This window comes from Ictidomys tridecemlineatus, chromosome 3 (genome assembly GCF_052094955.1).
Source record: "Ictidomys tridecemlineatus isolate mIctTri1 chromosome 3, mIctTri1.hap1, whole genome shotgun sequence".
Taxonomy (NCBI): Eukaryota; Metazoa; Chordata; class Mammalia; order Rodentia; family Sciuridae; genus Ictidomys; species Ictidomys tridecemlineatus.
In genome coordinates, this window is record NC_135479.1 from 1,510,825 (window position 1) to 1,531,476 (window position 20,652).

At 56.1% G+C, this 20,652-nt stretch overlaps 1 protein-coding gene across 1 annotated transcript; it reads left to right on the forward strand.

Annotated features, from left to right (window-relative positions):
• The first annotated feature begins 9,438 nt into the window (after positions 1–9,438).
• LOC110598858 (uncharacterized) lies at positions 9,439–19,971 on the forward strand. Its single transcript, XM_078040980.1, has 4 exons — positions 9,439–9,504; positions 10,297–10,354; positions 13,193–14,202; positions 16,597–19,971. Exons 1-4 carry the CDS (start codon positions 9,439–9,441, stop codon positions 16,600–16,602), a joined length of 1,140 nt encoding a protein of 379 aa, XP_077897106.1. The 3' UTR covers positions 16,603–19,971.
• The last annotated feature ends 681 nt before the right edge of the window (positions 19,972–20,652 follow it).

The window sequence follows — 20,652 nt, forward strand, 5'->3', positions numbered from 1 at the left end:
GGAGGAGGAGGGAGAAACTACAGAATCTAGATGAATCTCAAGACACCAGGACAAAAGCCAGTCCCCAAAGGTCACATACTGTACGAGGTCACACCCTTGAAACGACAGTCATAGATACGGAGAGGGTCACCGGGGGCTGGGGAGGGCTGGGAGTGAACGTGACAATGGAGGGGTCCTCTTGGTGCCGGGGACCTCCCGTCCCAGCTGTGCCCACATCAGCGACTGCTGGGAGGTTGGCCTTGAGAGATTGCAGGATTGCCTTTGGGGGAAGCCGGGGGAAGGGTACGGGAGCCTCTCCCCCTCACTTCTGACGACTGGGCGTGAATGTATGATTATTTCAAAACAAAAAGCTTAGCAGAGCCCGGGGCAGTGGTGCACGCCTGTGATCCCAGTGGCTAGGGAGGCTGAGAAGGAGGATCCTGTGTTCAAAGCCAGCCTCAGCAATGGCAAAGCGCTAAGCAACTCAGTGAGACCCTGTCTCTAAAAATAATAATAATAACACGAAATAGGGCTGGGGAATGTGGCTCAGTGGTTGAGTGTCCCTGAGTTCAATCTCTGGTACCAAAATAATAATCATACTTAATTAATTAAAATAAAAAAGCTTAACAGAAAAAGAATCATGGCAAGCTTGTGCACCTATCCACCGTGTGTGTGATCTTATGTGATTGCTAAATCACATTGTCTTTATGGCACGCCTTGGCACACACTTTAAAACTATAAGTGAATGTAAAAGGATAAGAGTCTCTGAATTGGGAAGTCCAGGGCCGGGACTGCATTCAGCAAATCCCCAGGTGGGTTGGCAGATGGAGGCCCAGGAGAACTGCAGGCCTCTCCTCCAGCCCTGGCCTCTGCTGGGCACTGCCTCTTTGCCGTTTCTCCCTGGTCCTGGGGCATGACCCTGACCCTGCACCCTGCCTTGGGGGAATCTAGAAGCCAAAGCCGGGCATGGCTCTTGTGCTGCCACAGGCCAGCAGGGGACTAGATGAGGCTCATGAGTCCAGGAAGCGAGGCCAGGGCCCCAGGCTCAGGGGATGAGGACCCATGGCCACCCTGCGCATCTCCCTCAGACCCCAGGGCTGCCTTTCCTCCAGTGGGAGCCCTGTGCCCCACCCAGCCAGCCAGCGTCCACCCCGCCCGGGATGAGGCAGGCTCTGTGTATTGGAAACGAAGCAGGTGAGCAGAGGCCCAGCCTGGAGGGGGCCGTGGCCACCTCACCCCGAGGCCCTCTCAGGGGTGGGAAAAAGGAAGGTTCTACTGATGTTGCTCACAGTCAGTCCCCCAGGAACCCCATGTGACTCACTCAAGGGAATACCCTCTGAGCCTCCTGGGCCCCCGTGAGTGGCCGCTTGCCCTGGCCAGGAATCAGAGTTTGAAACGGGTTTTCCTGGAGATAATCCGCACAGGGACAGAAATCCCTCGCCCTGGGATTCTGGCCAAGGGAAAGGAATTTGGAAGACATTCCCCTCTAGCAGCAGTTTGGAAATAAAACGTGTTCACAGATTCTCTGGCACCCCTCCCACGGGTGGGTCTGTGTCCCCTCCCCTGGCATCGGGGCTGGCTTTGGTGGCTGGGGTCCCAGCTGAAAGCTGATGACCAGGGTCAGACTCGTGGGTGGAGGAGCTTGCGGAGGACGCCAGCCCCCGGGCCACGCGAGTCCTTGCCAGTGGCCGAGGCTTCCTGCAGATGGGGCAAAGACAGGCCGTCCCTGCTGGGCCCCGTCCAGGCTCCTGACCACAGAATGTGTCAGCACAATAAAGTGATGGCTGAGCCACCAGCTCGTGACTCAGCACTAGTGGTGGGGCAAGGACTGCCTCCCAGGGTGCCACCTGCAGACCTTGGGCTCCTGCCACCCGATCCCAGGAGTGACCCTGCTTCCTTCCTGCTGGACCCTCCCCCAAACCAAACCGGATGCTTTTCTGCTAACTGCAGGAGTCCTGCATGTCCAAGTGGGGGTGGCCAAAGGGCCAGGAAGGGGCCAACGGGGCTGCAAGTTCTCAGCCCAGTGACGTGGCTGCGGTCCCACCCCACGGCAGTCACCCAGAGAGACAGGTGGAGAGGGCAGGGGGTGCAGGGCCTGTCAGAGGCCCCTGGGGGACCCACTACCGAGATCAAAGAGAGAGGGAGAGGGGTCTGCACGTCCCTGAAGGCGCAGGTGCTGGGACTCCGTCCCCAGCCGTGGAGGTGGGCCTCCAGGAGGCGACTCCAGAGGGAGGCCAGGCCTCAGTGGATCCACGAGAAGTCACCCCACAGGCAGCCTCCGACCGGCCAGGAAGCCCTGGAGGCCGTGTGGCCGTACTTCTCCCCGTAATCGTTGCACCCAGGATTTTTTAAAACATATTTTTGTAGTTGTCGATAGACCTTTATTTTTTAAATTTATTCACAGGCGGCGCTGAGAACCGACCCAGCGCCGCACACCTGCCAGGCAAATGCGCGTCCGCTGAGCCCCGGCCCCAGCCCTGTGCACCCAGTTTTTTGAATCCAAAATTTGTTTTAAAATCTTTCCCCACATCATCCTCCGGGGTGCGATGCTGGTCCTCAGGCCAGGAAAGGCAAAGAGGCCTTGGGCCTGCCAGGGACTCCTGCAGGCGCCTGAGCCCAGCCGCCAGCCTCCAGCCTGCACGTCCCAGTGCTGGGGGGCTGCTCAGAGGCCAAGGTGCCTGAGGACCGCGCCTCAGATGAGGAAACCAAACAGCCGGGCAGTCTTTGGCTGCAGCCCACGGCGGAGGATTAGCATTTGAAAATCTGTGCTTTGTAATGCAGCCGTAGTAAATTTTGTCAAGCGGTATTTTGACTATATGCACAATCTACAGCAACCAGTGTGTTCACCTTATTGTTTTTCAGACTGGAACATGTTTGCTGAACTGTCACAAAGAAATGATGTGCGTGGCTTTGGACTATTTGATCTTGACATAGATAGATCAGTGAGTATCCCCAGCATCCTAATCTTGGACCAAAGACAGTTTAGTAATAAATAACTACTAGCACAGTTAAACAAAACAAACAAAAAGCTTCACATAATGTCCACACCCCACTTCTTTGCAAAGATATTTGACATAAAATCTGTGATGAATATGTGGTAAAACACGGCCTGCTCTTGAACTTCTCAGCCTCCAGAACCTCGAGCAAAATAAACCATTTTCTTTATAAATTACTCAGCCTTGGGTATTTTGTTATAGCAACAGAAGAGGGACTAAGGTAGGGGAACAGGAGAGAGCCAAGTCAGTGAAGAAAAGAAGCAGCTGGGTGCACTGGCTCACGCCTGTCATCCCAGCGGCTCGGGAGGCTGAGGCAGGAGAATCTCGTGTTCACAGCCAGCCTCAGCAAAAGCAAGGCACTAAGCAACTCAGTGAAATTCTGTCTCTAAAAAAAGCACAAAATAGGGCTGGAGATGTGGCTCAGTGGTTGAGTGCCCCTGAGTTCCGTCTCTGGTGCCTAAAAGGAAAAGAAAAGAGAAAGAAAAAAAGCAGAAATAGTTAAGGAGTCACCCGGGGGATGGAGGCCCAAGTGCAGAACAAGGGGAGGGGGTGGCAGAGTCAGGTGGCCACAGACCCAGAGCGGCTCCAGCTGTGTCCTCTGGCCTCCCACAAGAGCCCCCTGAACTTCTGCTACCTCCTTGGTGTCAAGAAGACTGCCAGAACAGAGCGCGCGCGGGCGCTTCCCGTTTTCATAGCCTCTGACTGAGGAGTCTGCGGCAGCGCCTGTTGATCTCAGGATGGAAACCGAGGGCCTGCATTTGGAGGTCTTCGGGGGTTTTCTTCCACTTTTCTAGTGATTCGTTCTATTATATTTTACAAGAGCCTGAGCCTGCGATGGACTAGGGCAAAACAAAACCGAACCTTTCCAGATGTGTCACCGCGAAGGGGGCACCTTGGCCGGCTTGTTGGGGGTGGAGGTGGGAGTTACTGGGGAGCAGAGGACACTCTGCTTACAAGATGGGGTGGGGCCAGTTGAGAGACAGACGGCAGGGTGCGGCAGAGAGCTCACCGATGGGCAGGGGAGGAGGGATGGGACAGTGACCACCAGGCCAGGCTGGCCGAGGAGCCGACGCTCGCACAGGCAAGATGGTCGTCTGTAAGTCAGGAGAAGCTGGCACCGAGGCACGGGCCTGTAGGCCCACGTTCCAGGAGGCTGGGCGGGAGGATCGCAAGCTCCAGACCAGCCGGGCCACTTGGTGAGACCCCGTCTCAGGGTAAAAGATGAAGAAAGGTCTGGAGATGTGGCTCAGTGGTAGAGCCCCGCGTTCAATCCCCTCTACGGGGGGGAAATAGTAAAAAAAATAACAAGAAGCTCGGACCAAACATCACGAACGAAATAAAGGAAATACAGATAATTTCCTAGAGAACAGATGCTAAGATCGGCGCTAGAAGAAGCAGGAAACGTGGTCCAGATCTACCCTGGAAATGTCCCCGGGCCCAGTTGGTTGTCGGGCAGCTCTAGCAGACTCTCGGGGGTAGTGCCATGTTGCACAAACTGCTTGAAAGAACAGAGGAGGTGGGGCTCTTCCACAAACCAAAATCTGTGTCCCAGGCCCTTTATGAAGACAGACGCGGAAGCCCTAGCAACCTGCCGGGTTCTGTCCGGTGGCAGCTCCGCGTACAGCCAGGCTCAGGGGCCACGCCTGCCATCGGGGCTCAGGAGGCTGGGCGGGGGGACCTCCAGCTCCTCAGCAACAGAGACCCTGAGACCCTGAAAATGACCGGGGACGCAGCTCAGTGGCAGAAACCCCGGCATTCAATCTCCAGTACCGCCCCCCACACCAAGAGCCTGATGCATTCTTTTTAATTTATTGTTTTCCAATAAACCTACTTAAGATTCCACATTTTCAAATTTTTCCTTTGGGCTAGGACATAGATTTTGAGACTTAGGACTATACCCCTCCTTCCCTCCCTCCACCCCTTCCTTCCTCTGGTTCAACCCTAACCCAGGGGCTCCCCACCGACTGTATTTTGGGGAGAGGGTCTTGCCAACGTCAAGGCTGGCCTCTCTCTGGCCATCCTCCTGCCTCAGCTGGGATCACGGTGGTGCCTCTCACCCGGCTGGTTCAGCTCTTTACTGAAGCTTGGTTTGTGGACCTCAGAGTGCACCGACTCTGCCTTTTAGTCTTTCTTTCTCTCCTGTCCTGCCCCCTGGGCTGGGACGGGAACCCGGGGCTCCCACAGGCTGGGCAGGGTCTCTTCCCGGGCCGTAGCCAGCCCAGGGAGCCCATTGTCAAAGCATCCCCTGCCTCCTCCTAGTAACCGGCACCTGGTTCCCGGAACAGGACCTGTGTGGGGCCCCTCTCCACCTCTTGTCAGTGTTGGGGCTCCTGCGTGCTTTCTTTCTGGTGGGCATGTGGGTGGCAGAGACTGCTCAACCTGGCATCAGCCATATGGCAGTGGTGGGTGGGCCGTGCTGGGCCGCGACAGAGTCGGCACCAGGCCCCAGATCCTCCACCTCTTGGTTTGCTTTGGGGAACAGAAGGACATCAGCTCTGCCCTTGGGCCAGGTGAGGACCTGGTGGTCCCTGCAGGCTTCCCTCTCAGACCCAGAGGATCCAGGGCAAGAGGAGTGTGCCCCATCCTGGCACAGGTGCGAGGAGCCTGCCCCGGGCCTGGCAGCACAGTCCCTGGCACCCGTGTCCAGCCAGCCAGCCGGAGCAGAGCAACCCCTATTGGCCTGGACCCCTGGTGGCACCTAGTGGAGTCGGTGGACGGCTTCTCTACAGGATTACAAGGGGAACTCATCATGCTGAAACACAGTGACCAAAGAATCCGTATGATTTTTGTATGTATTTTGTATGCCTGTTTAAGTCTATCACAAAATGCTGAGGGAGACGTGACGTGCTTTATTGACACACACTGAATAACTACCAAAAATGTGGAGGGCTGATGGACAGACAGAGTATCTCGAGGTCCCTGCATCAATTGCAGGGTGATTTGGAAATGAGCGCCTGTTCAGCCATCCCAGGCTCATCCCAGAGGGAGACGACGGCTTTTTAATGAGAGATCCGTGAAAACAGTGTGGCCCTCCCTGTCCACAGAAGCCCCTGGCCCAGCTCTGCCCATGAACTGCACCTCTGGGGTCTCTCCAGGGACCACGTCAGGGGTGCCGGTCTTAGAGCAGTCGCTTGGGTTTAGGACTAACCTAACTGGAGTTGGAGTTAGGTTAACTAACAGACGGAGTCGGTCATCAACAGCAGATCTCCAGAGACACTTAACCAGGAGCCACACCCAACCCCTTTTTACACTTTATGTAGAGACAGGGTCTTGCCATGTTGCTCAGGGCCTCGCTAAGTTGCTGAGGCCGGCTTTGAACTTGCGATCCTCCTGCCTCAGCCTCCCGAGCCACTGGGATTACAGGTGTGTGCAATTGTACCCAGCAAGATGTCGACTTTTCGGGGCTGGGATTGTGGCTCAGCGGAAGAGCCCTCGCCTAGCCCTCGCGAGACCTGGGTTCGATTCTCAGCACCACATAAAAATAAAGGCATTTACAAAAAAGCTTCTCTCTCTCTCTTTAAAAAAAAGAAAGTGCTGACTTCTCACCCGTGCCCAGTGTGTGCCTCTGAAGGCAGGACTAACCCATTAGCACGTTGTGATTACCAGTGCCTTAGACATCCCCTGCAGTCCAGCTCTGGGGTCTATCGCATGTTTTCTTGCTGTCCCTGTTCCCTGCAAGAGCCCGATTCCCTGCTTTCATCAGATACATCAGGTTGCCTGTTACCCGTGGTTGAAGGCTTACATCACACTCTATTTATCTAGTGGTGAGTTAATTAATTAATTATTTCGTGGGGCTGGGGCTGGGGCTGGAACCGGGGCTTCATGCATGCTAAGCAAGCCCTCTACTGCTGAGCCCCACCCAGGCTTTACAGCTGAGATTTTTACTGTCGCCAGGCATGGTGGTGCACGGAGGCTCAGGCAGGAGGATTGTGAGTGAGTTCAAAGCCAACCTCAGCAACTCAGTGAGGCCCTAAGCAATCCAGCAAGACCCTGTCTCTAAATAAAATACAAAATAGGGCTGGGGATGTAGCTCAGTGGTTGGTTGTCTCTGAGTTCAATTCTGAGTTCAGAAACATTGGTTTATCATCATCTTGAATTCACCTCTTCGTCCCCCTGTCTAGAGGTAATTCAGACCTGTGCAATCCCGTGGATGAGACACGGACCCTCGGAGCTTTGTTTCCCTGCTCCCCACGGCCGCCCATGCTGGGGCCATCTGGCTCCACCTCTCCGACTGCTGAGCGTGTTTTCAGGCGTGTGTCTTCTGATGAAAACGTCTCGCCAGCCCGCGTGGCCCTGGTCTCCCTCTTGGGTTTACTTATTTATCTATTTTTTGCTGGAGTACCTGATCAAGCAATTGCTTGAGCTGGTATTTGTTGGAGATAAACTCCCTGCATACTTGGCACAACCAAGAACAGTGTTTGTTTTTCTTCATCACTGAATGGCTATGAGCCTGGCACAGAATTACAGGCTTGGAAGTGTCCCTCAGAGCCCTGAAGGGGCCCCTCCACCGCTTTTGAATTCCAGGAGGCAGCCCCTCGGGCTGGGCTCTTCCTGTCTTCCTCTGAAGGTACCTGTTTCCCCCACGGGGAACTTTTGTCTTTCTCCCTGGCCTTTTAAAATAGAAAATAAGTAAATGAATGAATGAATAAAAGGTGAGCAGGGCTGGGGTGTGGCTTCCTGGGGAGGCCCCGGGGCCATCCTGGAGTCCCTCGGCCTTGCTCCTTAACAGCCTGCCTCTTCCCTCTCCCCGGGTGGCTCTCGACCTGGGGCCCCTCTCTCGCTTCACCTTTCACTCTGTGCTCTGGAGAATCGTCACCTTCCAGCCCGCCGGGATGCTGGGTGGTGGTGGTGGTTATTTATTTAATCCGTCAGTTGTAGTTGGACACAATATCTTTATTTATTCATGTTTATGTGGTGCTGGGGATCAGACCCAGGGCCCCCCCAGCCCCCCCAGAGGAATACTGTCTTTACATACGTAGAAGACGTAGGATCATAGCGGCCATGGCTTGAGTGGAGCCAGTCCACTCCTTGGTCTAATTGGGCAGTTTTTGCTTTAAAACCATGATTTTTGCTTTCCGGAACTGGGGATTGAACCCAGGGTGCTCACCACTAAGCCGCATCCCTAGCCCTATTTTGTATTTTATTAGAGACAAGGTCTCACTGAGTTGCTCAGCATCTCTCTAAATTGCTGAGGCTGGCTTTGAATTTGAGATCCTCCTGCCTTGGCCTCCTGAGCCACTGGGATTACAGGCGTGTGCCACTGTGCCTGGCCCCTTGCTGCGGCTGGGGTTGTGGCTCAGCAGTAGAGCACTTGCCTCCAACGTGTGAGGCACTGGGTTCACTCCTCAGCACCACATAAAAATAAATAAATAAAATACAGGTATTGTGTCTAACTACAACTAAAAAAATATATTTAAAAAAAGAAAAAAAAGGGGGGGGCACTTGCTAAGTTGCTGAGGCTGGCCTTGAATTTGAGATCCTTCTGCCTCAGCCTCCACGGCACTGGGATTACTGTTGTACACCACTGTGCCCAGCTAACACCCAGTTTTTATTTCCCAGGATATCTAGCTGACTCGGGGCTGGGCTGCAGCTCAGTGGTAGAGCACTGGCCTAGTGTGCATGAGGCTCTGCGTATGATCTGTAGACACACACACGCACACACACACACACACACAGAAAAAAAAGAAGAGCAAGCGAGATCCAGCTGACTTTTGGAAAGTTTTTTTTTTTTTTAATTACACATGTACACATTATCTTTATTTTGTTTATTTATTTTCCTGTGGTGCTGAGGATGGAACCCAGGGCCTCACATGTGAGAGGCAAGTGTTCTGCCACTGAGCCACAACCTCGGCCTTTGGAGACTTTCTTATTAAATTGTTCTAATTTTCTCACACAAACATGATTTTACTGTGTTTTTAAATGTCTATTATATTCTCGAAAATTTTTGAATGACTCATAAAATCATAAGGAAGAAAGCAAAAAATCATGTGGGCATTCACTTCCCCTTATTCTTTTATTATGTTTTCTTCTTTTTTTTTTTTTAAAGAGAGAGTGAGAGAGGAGAGAGAGAGAGAGAGAGAGAGAGAGAGAGAGAGAGAGAGAGAGAGAGAGAGTTTTTTTTTTTAATATTTATTTTTTAGTTCTCGGCGGACACAACATCTTTGTTGGTATGTGGTGCTGAGGATCGAACCCGGGCCGCACGCATGCCAGGCGAGCGCGCTACCACTTGAGCCACATCCCCAGCCCTGTTTTCTTCTTATTTTCGATTTTTTCTCTTTTGGCCTTGGGGTTGAACCCAGGGCCTTATGCATGCTGAACACATACTGTACCGCTGAGCTACACCTCTGGTCCCAGGTCCTTGATTTTTTCAGAACAATCTTCTTTTCTCCTAAGATATCAGTGGTGTGTTTGGAAATGTGGGGGTTCAGGGGCAGCAGCAGCATCCCCCTGGGTGGGAGGAAGGATGTTCCTCACAGCCACCCAGGGTCCCAGAGCTGTCGACTGCATTGCCACCCTCAGTGTGGCTTCTGTAAGTGATTGTCCCCGCTGGCATCGTGGGGTGGGGGAGCCACAAAGGCTCCCAGGAGCTCAAGTGTGTCTGAAACCAGCACTTACGCCACATTTACCGTAAAGGACCCTGGGAATGTAATGCAGCCAGGGCCCCATGAGAAGGGGCAGCAGCTCTTGGTGGCAGCTAGGTGTCTGTCTGTCTGACCTCTCGCCTTCAGATACCCAGAAGCACCCACGCTTCTTACACCATGTGAAAAGGGTCTCACAGGGAGAAAACCCAGCCCAAAGCCTGGCACTGCTAGGATATGTGAAGCCTCTCACTGGGTCCAGATGCCTGTCCCCTGGTCCAAAGGACAGCCCACGATGTGTCCAACGATCTGCTCCCCTCCTCTGCAAGCTGATCCTTACTCTGAACCCTGCCACAGGCTGAGCCCTCTTATTTGGCTGGGCTGTCATTGTGGCAGGACTCAAAGCAATAACTAACTCTTCTCTTTCTGTTTGAGGTAGAAACAGTGGCTCTTCCCACCTGGGTGCACACCCCTGGGGTACTTGTCTTTCTCATGACACTCTGGCAAGGCCGCAAGAGTCAGCCCACCACACCCACATTCTGGCTCTTTCCCACCCCTCGTCTGGCTTGCTCCATCATCCTCAACTCAACGGCTACATCAATGCACATAGCCTAGGGTGGCCCTGGGCCCTGCATGCCGACTTCTGTATCAGGGCTGGCATCTTAGTCAGCTGTCACCACAATGCTGTTTAGTGCACTACACAAAGTGGCTTAAAACAACAACGCTGATTCTCACACCCACAGGCCTACGGGCTGGCCGAGCTTCGCCAAGCCAGTGTGGACCCTGGCTACTGGACACAGGGTAGGCTAAGATCTGCTCTGGACTCTACTCTTTTACTGATAACAAATAACTTCCTATTAATTAGCATCTTGTCTGTTCTCCATTCCTCCATGGGTGCAGTCTTCTCATGGTGGACTCCAGGCATTCAAGAGAACAAGGCCAAATTGGACAGCAAATTCCAAACCTTTGCCCCCACTTCACAATGGGTAAGAGCACACTGGCCAGAGCCAGCCACTCTGCCAAGCCCAACGCTGCCTTCCCAAAGGCCACAGGAAGGAGGTGGACGTAAAATTCAGGAACTGTGAGCAAGAGTCAGGCACAGTGTTGCACAACTGTAATCCCAGCCACTTGGTAGGCTGAGGCAGGAGGATCTGAAGTTCAAGGACAGCCCGGGCAACTTAGCGAGACCCTGTTTCAAAATAAAAGAGAACGATTCTGGGGTGTAGCTCAGAGTGCCCCTAGGTTCAATGCCCAGGACTGTGAAAGAGAGAAAGAGCTGGGACTAAAGATCTAACTAAGACAGATATTTTACTTATTCACTTATTGGTACTGGGAACTGAACCCAGGAGCACCCTAACACTCAGCAACATCCCAGCCCTTTTGAGTCGGGTCTTGCTAACTTGCTGAGGCTGGTCTAGAACTTGCAATTCTCTTGACTCAGCCTCCTGAGTCATTGGGATGAAAAGAGGACGTCGCTATGCCCTGCAGATCTAAGTTTAATTGCCCAGACGTAATAGAACTTGGCATAACACCCTAAGCAGAAGGGAAATGGGTTTCTTTTGAGAACTGTAGCTGGGTTCCAATCTGGCCTTGGTGGCTGTGGTCACCTGGGGCCTGGCTGATCGTGGTCTTGCTGTCCTCCTGAGGCTTCCAGGGTGGCCTTGGGTGTTGCCACCTGGGCTCTCCTGGGAGGGAGCAGCTGTGGAGGGGTGTGGGCCAAGTACAGAGGCGGATCTGTTTCCTCAGTTGGGCGCTGGCCACATGGCCACAGTCTTTGCAAGGTAACCTGGCAAGTGTGGTCTAGCCCCCTGGGGAGGGAGGGACCTGGTGCCAGTGGGAGCCTGGGAGCTCAGTCTGACCTACAGGTTTGGGTGCTTCTCCCCAGCGGCGATTCTAGCTTGTGCTCCTCTTTGTATGAGGTTCTCTGTGTCTATCAGCAAGTGGTCAGTTGCCTTGAGGTGTGTGGTCGGCCCTTGTAGGCTGCTGGAGTGACCAGTGCGGTATTTGAGGACAGGGGAACCCCTGTTCTTCAGGAGTTATTTGCCAGTGAGGTTTCTTCTCCGTCCACCGCCTCTTCCTGAGCACAGCCAGGGGTGAGGCTGAATCCCCTCAGACACCCCTGCCCATCACCCAGCAGCCAACCCAGGGCCCTCTGCTGTGGCGCCGTCTCTGAGCAGGTGCCCTCACAGCTACCATCCCTGTTGGAAATCTTCCCTCTGTGTCCTAAGGCTGTGGCTTCCTCTCTCCGGCCACAGCAAGGCCCCCACCCATTTCCCCAGGCACCCTTCTGTTGTCTAGTTATAATGGATTTTAAATTTTTTCTATCATTTACGGGGATTGAAGGTGGGAAGGGAGACTGTTAAGAATTGTCTAGACACTATCTTGATTCAATTCCTCTGCAGTCTCTAAATGCATTCGAGTCTCAGGCCTTATATGCTTAATCCCTCGGAGCTGCATCTTCAAGACCATATTGATGGGGGTCTGTGGATTGCAACCAGGCTGGGACAGGTGTGGCTGCTGCCAGGTACTCACTACATTCTGGACTGCTGTCAGCCTTTTGGAGCCTGATTGGGTGCTCACCTTGGGAACTCCCTTATGGAGGAACATTAAGGTGGAGACTTAGAGGGGCACCAGGGACTGTCTAGTGACTTTGACAGGGAACTGGTGACTTTAATGTCAACAGTGCAGGGGACTTGAGAATTCTCAGGTCCAGTGCTGCAGGTCTTGGGATGTTTGTCACCAGCCTGTCTCCCTTAGTGCTGTCTCCTGTACCATGATGCAGCTTACTTATGTCCAGGATTCAGCTCACCCAGGACACAGGCATCAGGCCCCACAGGGGAGGCCCCTCACAATGTCTGCACCCAGTAGTGTCAATCTGAACCAACCAAATGGCCCTGCTTCCATTTCTGTCTTGGTTTATGACTTTGTTGGGGCTAAAGTTTGCAGGATGCTGGAATAATCAGTGCTACCAACCAAGGAAAAAGATTGAAAAAACACCTTTCCTGAGGCCTGGGACCACTGGACACCCACAGGTTGTGGATTCTCCTTCTCATGGAACTAAAAGTGTGTCTGCTACTTTCCAGAAGATGCACAGGACAGGCAATGACCAAAGCCCTCTGTCTGGAAACAGGAGAGACTGCTTATGCAGGTTTCTGTTAGAGAAGTCACAACTCAGTCTTGGGGGTTTATCTCCACCCACGCTGCCCATCGCTGTCTGCCAGGGATGGGCGAGGGTACTGGTGAGGCCCTACCTTCATCCCCTTGTCCAGGGTCTGTGCTGCTGCAGGGAGGACAGAGCAGCAGGCTGCGCAGCCTGGCTGTGGTCCACTTGGGTCTGAGTCCCTGGGTAATGGCTCAGATTCCTGACATTTCCTTCCAAGCTCAGAGGGTTGGGGTCGCTGCTCAGGAGAACCTGAGGTAGCAGTCACCAATTCCAGGGCCCCTTGTAAGGCTCAGGACCTGAGAACCTCTAAAACCCTCGGCCCCCAGACTCCCGGGTGCTCAGAACGCCGGGCACCCTCCTTCCCTCCGAGGCGGAGGTGGCATCTCCTGCATTTCCCTTTGCACGTCCTCAAAGTCATGGGCGCCGCAGGGTGCGCCGCAGGCACATTAGGCTGTCCTAAGCCAAGCCCTCTTAAGCCTCTGGACTGACCCTGTTCAAGACGCCGTCCCGCTCCCGCAGCTGCGACGTCATCCCCTCCCACGTCCCTCCTGGTTCAGGAGCGCCTTCCAATAGTGAAGGGGTATTCAGAAACGCAGAAGCCCGCTGCGGCCACATTCCCGCACTCGCTCAGCGGTGCACAGCCACCAGGGCCTCTGCACCAGGGTCCAGCAGCGCTCGCGGGACCGAGGGTGGCAGCCGCAGCACCGCCCATCGCCACGCCTTCGATCCCTCCCATTGGCCAAACTGCTCACCGACTGCCCTCCCGCACGATCCTATTGGCCCGCGCCCGAGGCCCAGACAAAGGGAGCGACCGAGGCGGGAGGCGATTGGGCGGGGTCCGAGCGCGGGCCCGCGCAGACTGCGGCGCGAGTGCGCCCGAGAGATTCGGGCGGGGGCGGGCTGCTCTCGCGGAGGCGGGGCTGCAGGGGCGGGGCCCCCACGTGGGTGGGGCCCGACGCCCCCGGAGGGCGGCGGCCGCGGGGCGCGGGAATCCTGCCCGCGCGCCCGCCCCTCCGCCCTGCACCCCTCCCGCCCCGGGGCTTCTGCCCGGGCCACGGCCGCTGCCGCCGCCGCCTCATCTTCCCTGAGGGCTTCGCGTCGGTCTCCGCAGCCTAACCGTCCGGAACGCTGGAGCCCGGACGCACAAGGCCGCGCCCGAGCTCGGACCTGCAGCCGGAACCGCAGCCCCGCTCCTGGAAGCACCGCTCCCGAGCCTCGGAGTGCCCTCCGGACACGCTGGGCCGCGGGGATCCCCTACACCGATCGCGGAACAAGAGGTGGCTTCCCGGGCGCTAGGAATGGGTGCCGCGCCGGCCACGGCTGGCCGGATCTCTGGCTCCCCGCGCTCCTGGAGAGTTGGCTCCGCGGGAGTGCGTCGCCGGGGAGGGAGGGACAGGCCGTGGGGCGGCCAGCCTGGCGGGGAGTGGCTTCTGGGGGCCCCCTCACTAGCGGAGGGCCCGCGAGGCCGCCCTCGGAGTGCCTCCAGGTACGTGCGCTTTCCTTGTTTCTCGCGCGCCCAGAGCGCGCTCCGGGAGGGAACGAATAAAACCCCGGCTGATGTGTAAGAGCCTTCGCTGCAAACATGTCTTTTTGCTGGGTGCAGAGAAGGCGGCGGGACGCGGGGTAGACTCCAGCTCCGAGTTTCTGGAGCTTCCACCGCCGCGCTCCTCCACCCTCACCTGAGGTTCGGAGCTGGGCCCCTTTGGGAATGCGTGTCCTCTTTTTCCCGATCCCTTTTAATTGGCCAAGGACACCATGTGTCCTGCCTCGGCCTCTGAGCAGGGAGTACCAGGCTTTGTTTCCGCAGTCGTCCCATACCCCACCCTCTGGAAATCCGGATTCTAGAGCTGGGACGCTCAGGGAATTTGGGGGGTGGGGAACGGGGGAAGCTCGAGATGGGTGAGACTCAACCTTGACTCCTATAGGGCGGGCAGCTCCTCTTGTCCTGGAAGGAGCCTCTCCTGACCCGCACGACTCTCAGAGTTAGGCGAGGTCCTTGGGCTTTGGCTTCTTTTTTTTTTTTTTTTTTTTTTGGTCAGGCGGCGGGTGGCCGGCCTGCAGCAGGCTCCTTCCCCTCCCCCATGCCCACTTCAAACAAAAGAAACCCTTGGAGAGTAGTTTCAGGGGTAGAACTCTTCTGAATGTGGACCTGCACTTCTCCCCGCCCACGTTCTTAGGAACGGGGTTTTTACAACAAAGGGGAAGATTGGGGAGCGTTGAAGGAAAAGGGCCGCTTTTATTTCGGGTTTCTTAAGAAAGAGAATTCAGCCCGGCCTGGTGGCGCACGTCTGAAATTCCAGCTACTCGGGAGGCTGAGGACGGAGGATGGAAAGTCGAAGTCGGCCTCGACAACGCAGCGAAACCCTGTCTGAAAATAAAAAGAGAAAGGCGGGGGATGTACCTCACTGGTGGAGCGGTGGAGCACGAGGCCCTGGGTTCAATCCCCACTACTAAAAATAAAAGAATTCACTTACTCTTTCTCCCCCTCAAAAAATTAGACTCAACTGAGCGAGAACCTTCCCCTATTTCCTTACCTGATTAATTGGACTTTAGATGATGTTTTCTTGGAGCGATTTTGTTAGAAGGCTATTTCAGAAGCTATGTAGGAAATTGGAAAATTGGCTTCCAACCGGTGGGATTAAAAACCCCCATGCAGTGAAATGTGTCTTTGGCTGTTTTGCAGAAGATTGAAAATTAAGGGATTTGATGGTTGTGTGTAGGGGGGTGGTTGTGTCCTCCCCTCCCCCAATAGATTAGAACAAAAGGCCGGGCGGAGGGGGCCGATGGGCTGTGGGTTGCAAAGCCCCCCAGCGAATGGAGCACGGTATTAAAGTCCCTCTTTTCCGGAGTCCCCGCGCACACCCTGATATCTTTTCCAAGGTGGGTGGAAAAGAAGGTGACGCCTCCTCCCAGAGTCGGGTTGGGCCCTGTGCTTGGCCCTAGCGGCAGGGACCCTTCACCCGTTCGTTCCAAGTAGTGGTTTCTGGGCTGAGGAGGAAGGGCCCGGGCTTCGCAAAGTCCCCTCTTCGGGGCATAGCACATGGTTTCTATGGCCACCCTCTGAGGACAAGGGCTACAGGCGAAAACCGCTGTGTCTCTTCCAGGCCCTGCGTGGCACTCGGGGCGCAGACCCGCGTCCACCAAAGCCCTAGACCTCATTTCCCTCGAAATAAAACCCAACAAGCTGTAAAGGGTCCCTACTCCAGTGGAAAGGTCCTCAGATTTATGGTTCCCGATTTCCCCACACTCTAATTATCCCGATTTTTAGTTGACTTATTGATGGTGACCAATAAAATGATTTTACATTTTGGATTTTTTTCCCCAAAAGTGAAAAATGCAAGTTTTCTTCTGTTACCCGCTTGGGCGGATCTTTTTCCGCGCTGCAAGAAAAGAAACACGGTCTCCCTCTGCCAGGGGCCTGGCCGCCCTCACCGCTCCCCGCCTGGTCAATGGCCGTGTTAGGGGAAATGATTTTTTTCCTTCTCTCGCGCAAGGGCACCTACGGGACCCCTCCCTGGGAGCCCTGCCCGTGCGGTGCGGGCCGCTTGGGCTCCGAGCCCCACTGAAGGGTCGTGGCGCTCACCCAGCGGCGGAGCGGGCTTCCCCAGGATTCCCGCCCCAGTCCGGTCACCCCTCATCCCTAGCCCTCCCCGGGCGACACGGGGCGCGCGCCTGGGCGTTGCGGGGTCCGCAGACCGACCCCTCGGCGCGGCCTGGCGGCCCCATCCCCCATTCTCCCTTTGTTCGCCTCTCTGGACGCTGAGTTGGAGGTGGCAGGAAAAAAATAATTAGATGGAAATCAAAGATTAGACGGGGTGCGCCGGCGGTCTGCGCGAAGCCGGCCGACACTCCGCTGCCGCCTCGTAAATCTTTTTCGCAGGCCTGACAAAGCCGAGTCTTCCAGTTCCCTGGGAACTCAGAAACTTATCGATCACCTCCTGCCGGCCCCCAGACACCCCTCTTCCGGAGCGAGGGCGGAGAGCCCGTGATGACCCAGACTTTTGGCCAGCCCAGGACGCCCCCAGGCCCAAGCCCCGAGTTACTTAATTCTCAGAAACGGACGAAGGTATGGGAAGGAGAGCGGGAGACCTGGACAGCAAGTGGCCCAGGGGCCCACCCTCATCCAAAGCAGGACAACAAGCGTCTCCACCCTGTTTGTAAAACCAAATAAATATTAGGGTGCCAGTTTCTCCCGTTTCAAAGTACGTGAGGAGGTGGGGAGTTAGGAGAAGGGTGAGGGGCGGATTAACCCCTGGCTGGCGACTCCTTTGTCTGGCCTGGACACTGCGGCGCGCTGGAGCGGGGAGCGGACTTCCAGGCGCCTGGCCCCGCAGGTGTGCGGCGCGCCGGGCTCTGCTGCAGCTCGGTGCGGGTCCCCGCCTAGGTGTCTGAGATTGCTCAGCCCACGTGCGACCCACTCGCGACTGCACCCAGATACCTCCCCGCGTGCAGCCGGGGAGAGCTTGAAGTCTTGTGACGTTCAGATTTTTTAAAACTGGAATTAATTGGGAAACCAGTAGGCTCGTCCCACTGTAGATTAGAGGTGGGGTGCCTTTTTTTTTTAAATTATATCTTGTTGTGGCAGTTGTTTCTGACCTTTCTTACTATTAAAAGAAATGTTGCCACATTTAATTTTTGTTGCCATGAGATATGGAGAGGGTAGCCCAACATTTTGAAGTAATTTGATAAGCCTTCAAGTAGCAAATCTGAAAGGGAGGCTGGCGGCCCAGGTATAGTTTCTTTATAACCTGAATTTACAATGAAAGCATTCTCCTTTATGGATATAATAGATTAGATTTCACAACTTAATTCTCCGCAATGGCTCGGTTTAAGGGAGCCCCGGCTGATTTTATTACGCCAAGCCAAATTGGATGTTTGTGGTCTTAACGAAAAGCGATTGTGACATAAAATATGTAATTTTAAAGTAAAAAACAACGGGTTCGACCCCGTCTCCTCCCCGTCTCCGTCCTTCCTGCTAGCCCCCAATCCCCCGGTTTGGGAAATGCCAAGAACTACTGGTGTTCGTCCACGTCTCCCAGGGACACTGGAGCCCAGGCGGGCGGGGGCTGGGAGGCCTGGCCGGCCGCGAGCACGCGGAACGGCTTCGGGCCCGCGGCTGTGCGTCGCCCGGAACGTTGGCGCTAGCCCCGGGTCTGTCCACTCCGGCGACCGCAGGGGTTCCCCTCGTCGGCGCACGGGGACAAGGAGGCTCGCTCTCACCAGGCGTCTCTGGCTCTGCGTGGTGCAAAATAGCTGCATCCCCGCCAGCAGCGACTACCGGACTCCCAGCACCCACCGTGTGCCGCGCCCGAGCCGGTCAGGCCTGCCCTGCGCGGCCCATGGGGAGTGGGCGTTGGCGCAAGGAACTTCCCAGGCCCAGCCACCCCGTTTCTGAGCGCCCGGAGCCCGCCCTCTCAAGCCTCGGCCTGACAAGGACCAGGGTCTGAGTGGCCCCGCCCGGGTCTGGCCCGCAGCGCCCACGGCCCACTCAGCCATCACTTCTGATTAAGGTCGGCCCTGTTCCCCAGACCGCCGCGTCCCCTCCCATTTTGGCGTGCTTTATTGAGGACTGATTTTGTCCCCCCAGAAGCGGAGGGTGGAAAGCAGCATGGGCGTAGTTGACCCCTGCCCCTGGCCACTCAGACCAGGCCTGAGACCCCTGCTACGACGCTGGGAGCCAGGCCTGGTGTCCCTGGCCCTCCACAGCCGCAGGGACAGCCCGGAGTCCCGCGCGGGGAGGACACAAGCAGGCCGTGCGTGGCCCGCGGGCTGCGGGCTAGCGCCTTAAATTAAATCTTCGCAGCGCCTGACCTTGTTTTTTCCGCGGGCGGATAACGGCAGCAGCTGTTTTTTCCAGAATTCCTGCTGCTGGGGGAGGGGCGTTATTATTTTTTTTTTTTGGTTGTCACCGTCTCCTGGAAACATTCCCTGGCCTCAGAAAAGTGTAACAATAGCCCAGCGGATTTCAGGAGGAAGCCCTCTCCCCTGCTTTCTCCAGGGACTCTGCCCTCAGGCTGCAGTGGGCCCTCCTCCCCTGCTGGACCCAGCCTCCTCCTTGGCCCTCAGAACCCACCTTGGGATTCCCAGGCCCACTTTGCCCGTGGAGCCTGGCCCTGGTCACTCTGGGTCACAACTCTGAACCAACCTGGGAGATGGAGGGAAGTGGGTGGTGTCTTCCAGTCAGAGTGCCCTGCCCCAAGCCCACTCCAGGTGACCCTTCACCAGGGCCCTCTTTAAGGCACTTCCCCAGCACTTCCCCTCCCGGGAAGCCTGCCCCTGTTTGCTTGGGGGTCAGCACTGGCCCAGAGGCAGTTGGAGATTAAGCATCTTGGCATGGGGCAAGTGGAGGAGGGGGCCTGAGAGGACTCTGGCCGGCTTTTGTTCCCTCTCTGCTGGACCCCTCCCTGGGCCACTGCTGGCCTCTGCACACAGCTCCCCAGTTCAGCAGTGTTGCTGCCTACCCCACTGGAGGTCTGGGCAGTGGGTTCAAGTGGGGGACAGCCGCTGGCCCCTCTTCAGTGGGGGGAAGTCAGCAGCCCTAGTGCTAACCACAGACTCAAGGAGCCCCCATTTCTGGTTGGTGCACCCCCCTGAGGATGCCAGCACATCTATCTTTTGGAAGGAGGGACTGGCTCTCTTGGCCTTCTCCCGGCCGGGCAGGGTGGGCAGCCTCCTCCTCCAGTGCCTGTGAGCCCCAGCCACGGGACTGCTCTGCAGCCAGCTCTCAGCACAGCCCAGCAGCCACACGGGAACTTGCCCCAGTGGGACAAGGAGCCCAAAAAAAGTGATCGTGCCCTGAAGGTGCTCTGGGAAGCCAGGCTGGCCGGCCACTCTGCAGTGCAGCTGGCCTGGGCCTCCTGGGCATCAGACAGGGCACGTGTGCGTGAGTGTGAGTGTGTTGGGGGTTGCAGGGAGCTCAGGCCCACATTTCTATCCTACCTGCATGGGTGCTTGGTCAGGAAGGGGAGGCCAGCAGGTCTCGGCCACTCCCTTGGGCCTCTTCGTGTCCAGGAGTCCCCAGGATCTTCTGACCCGTTAGCACCAGAAGCAGCTCCACCTGGGAGCCTTCAGGACCTGCCCTGCCCTGTAGTGTTCGCTGGCTGGGCCTCACCCTGCCGGGGGATTTATTGACACTGTGTCATGCCAGGCCCGCCCGGAGGGCAGGAGTCGAACTTCCGTCTCTGGGCCATTGTGGCTGCAGGGGCCAAACTTCATTAATGGCTGTTACACAATAAAATATGTAAAATGACCCCTACTTGTGATTTTAGAAATGCAGTTTGTTAAATTTACATTTTTTAAGTACTTCTGGAGCTTGATGGGGATGGCTACCGCCTGGCTGGGGGGTAGGCCCAAAGCCCCTTCCTTTGGAGGGACCAGAGATGAGATGAACCTGGGTAGCAGGGACCAGCAGCCCTGGCCTACGGCTGGCGGGAGATGACTGTCACGGGCTGCCTTTAAAAGCAGCATAGAAAGACCCCTCAGTGGCCTTGTCCTCTAGGCCTGACCGCTACTGTGGGAGCTGACGGAAGCATTCCTGAGCCACACATCCGCAAGCCAGCTGGGCAGGACTGTCCCCTAGGGACCCGGGACCTTGGGCACAGTGGGTTGCCTCCCATTGTGGGCTTCTGGGCAGGTTCCTTAGGTCAGGAAGCAGCTGGATGCCCCCCACCCTCAGGAGCTCTCCACTAGATCCTGCCCCAGGGCAGGCAGCCCCTCGTGCCTGGCCTTGCGACTCCCCTCTTCCATGGATTGATTCTGGGTCTTTTCAGCCTCCAGAGAGTACTGGGTGCCATATGTAACACCAAGGCCCAAGGGCCCAGACAGCCGCTGTGGGTGTCCCCTGGGTCTCCTCCTGCACCTGGCGTCTGCCTCTCTGAGTCCACCAACTGAGCACCGTGCCCAGGCCACTCCCTGATGCCTTGGCAGGGAGGGAGCA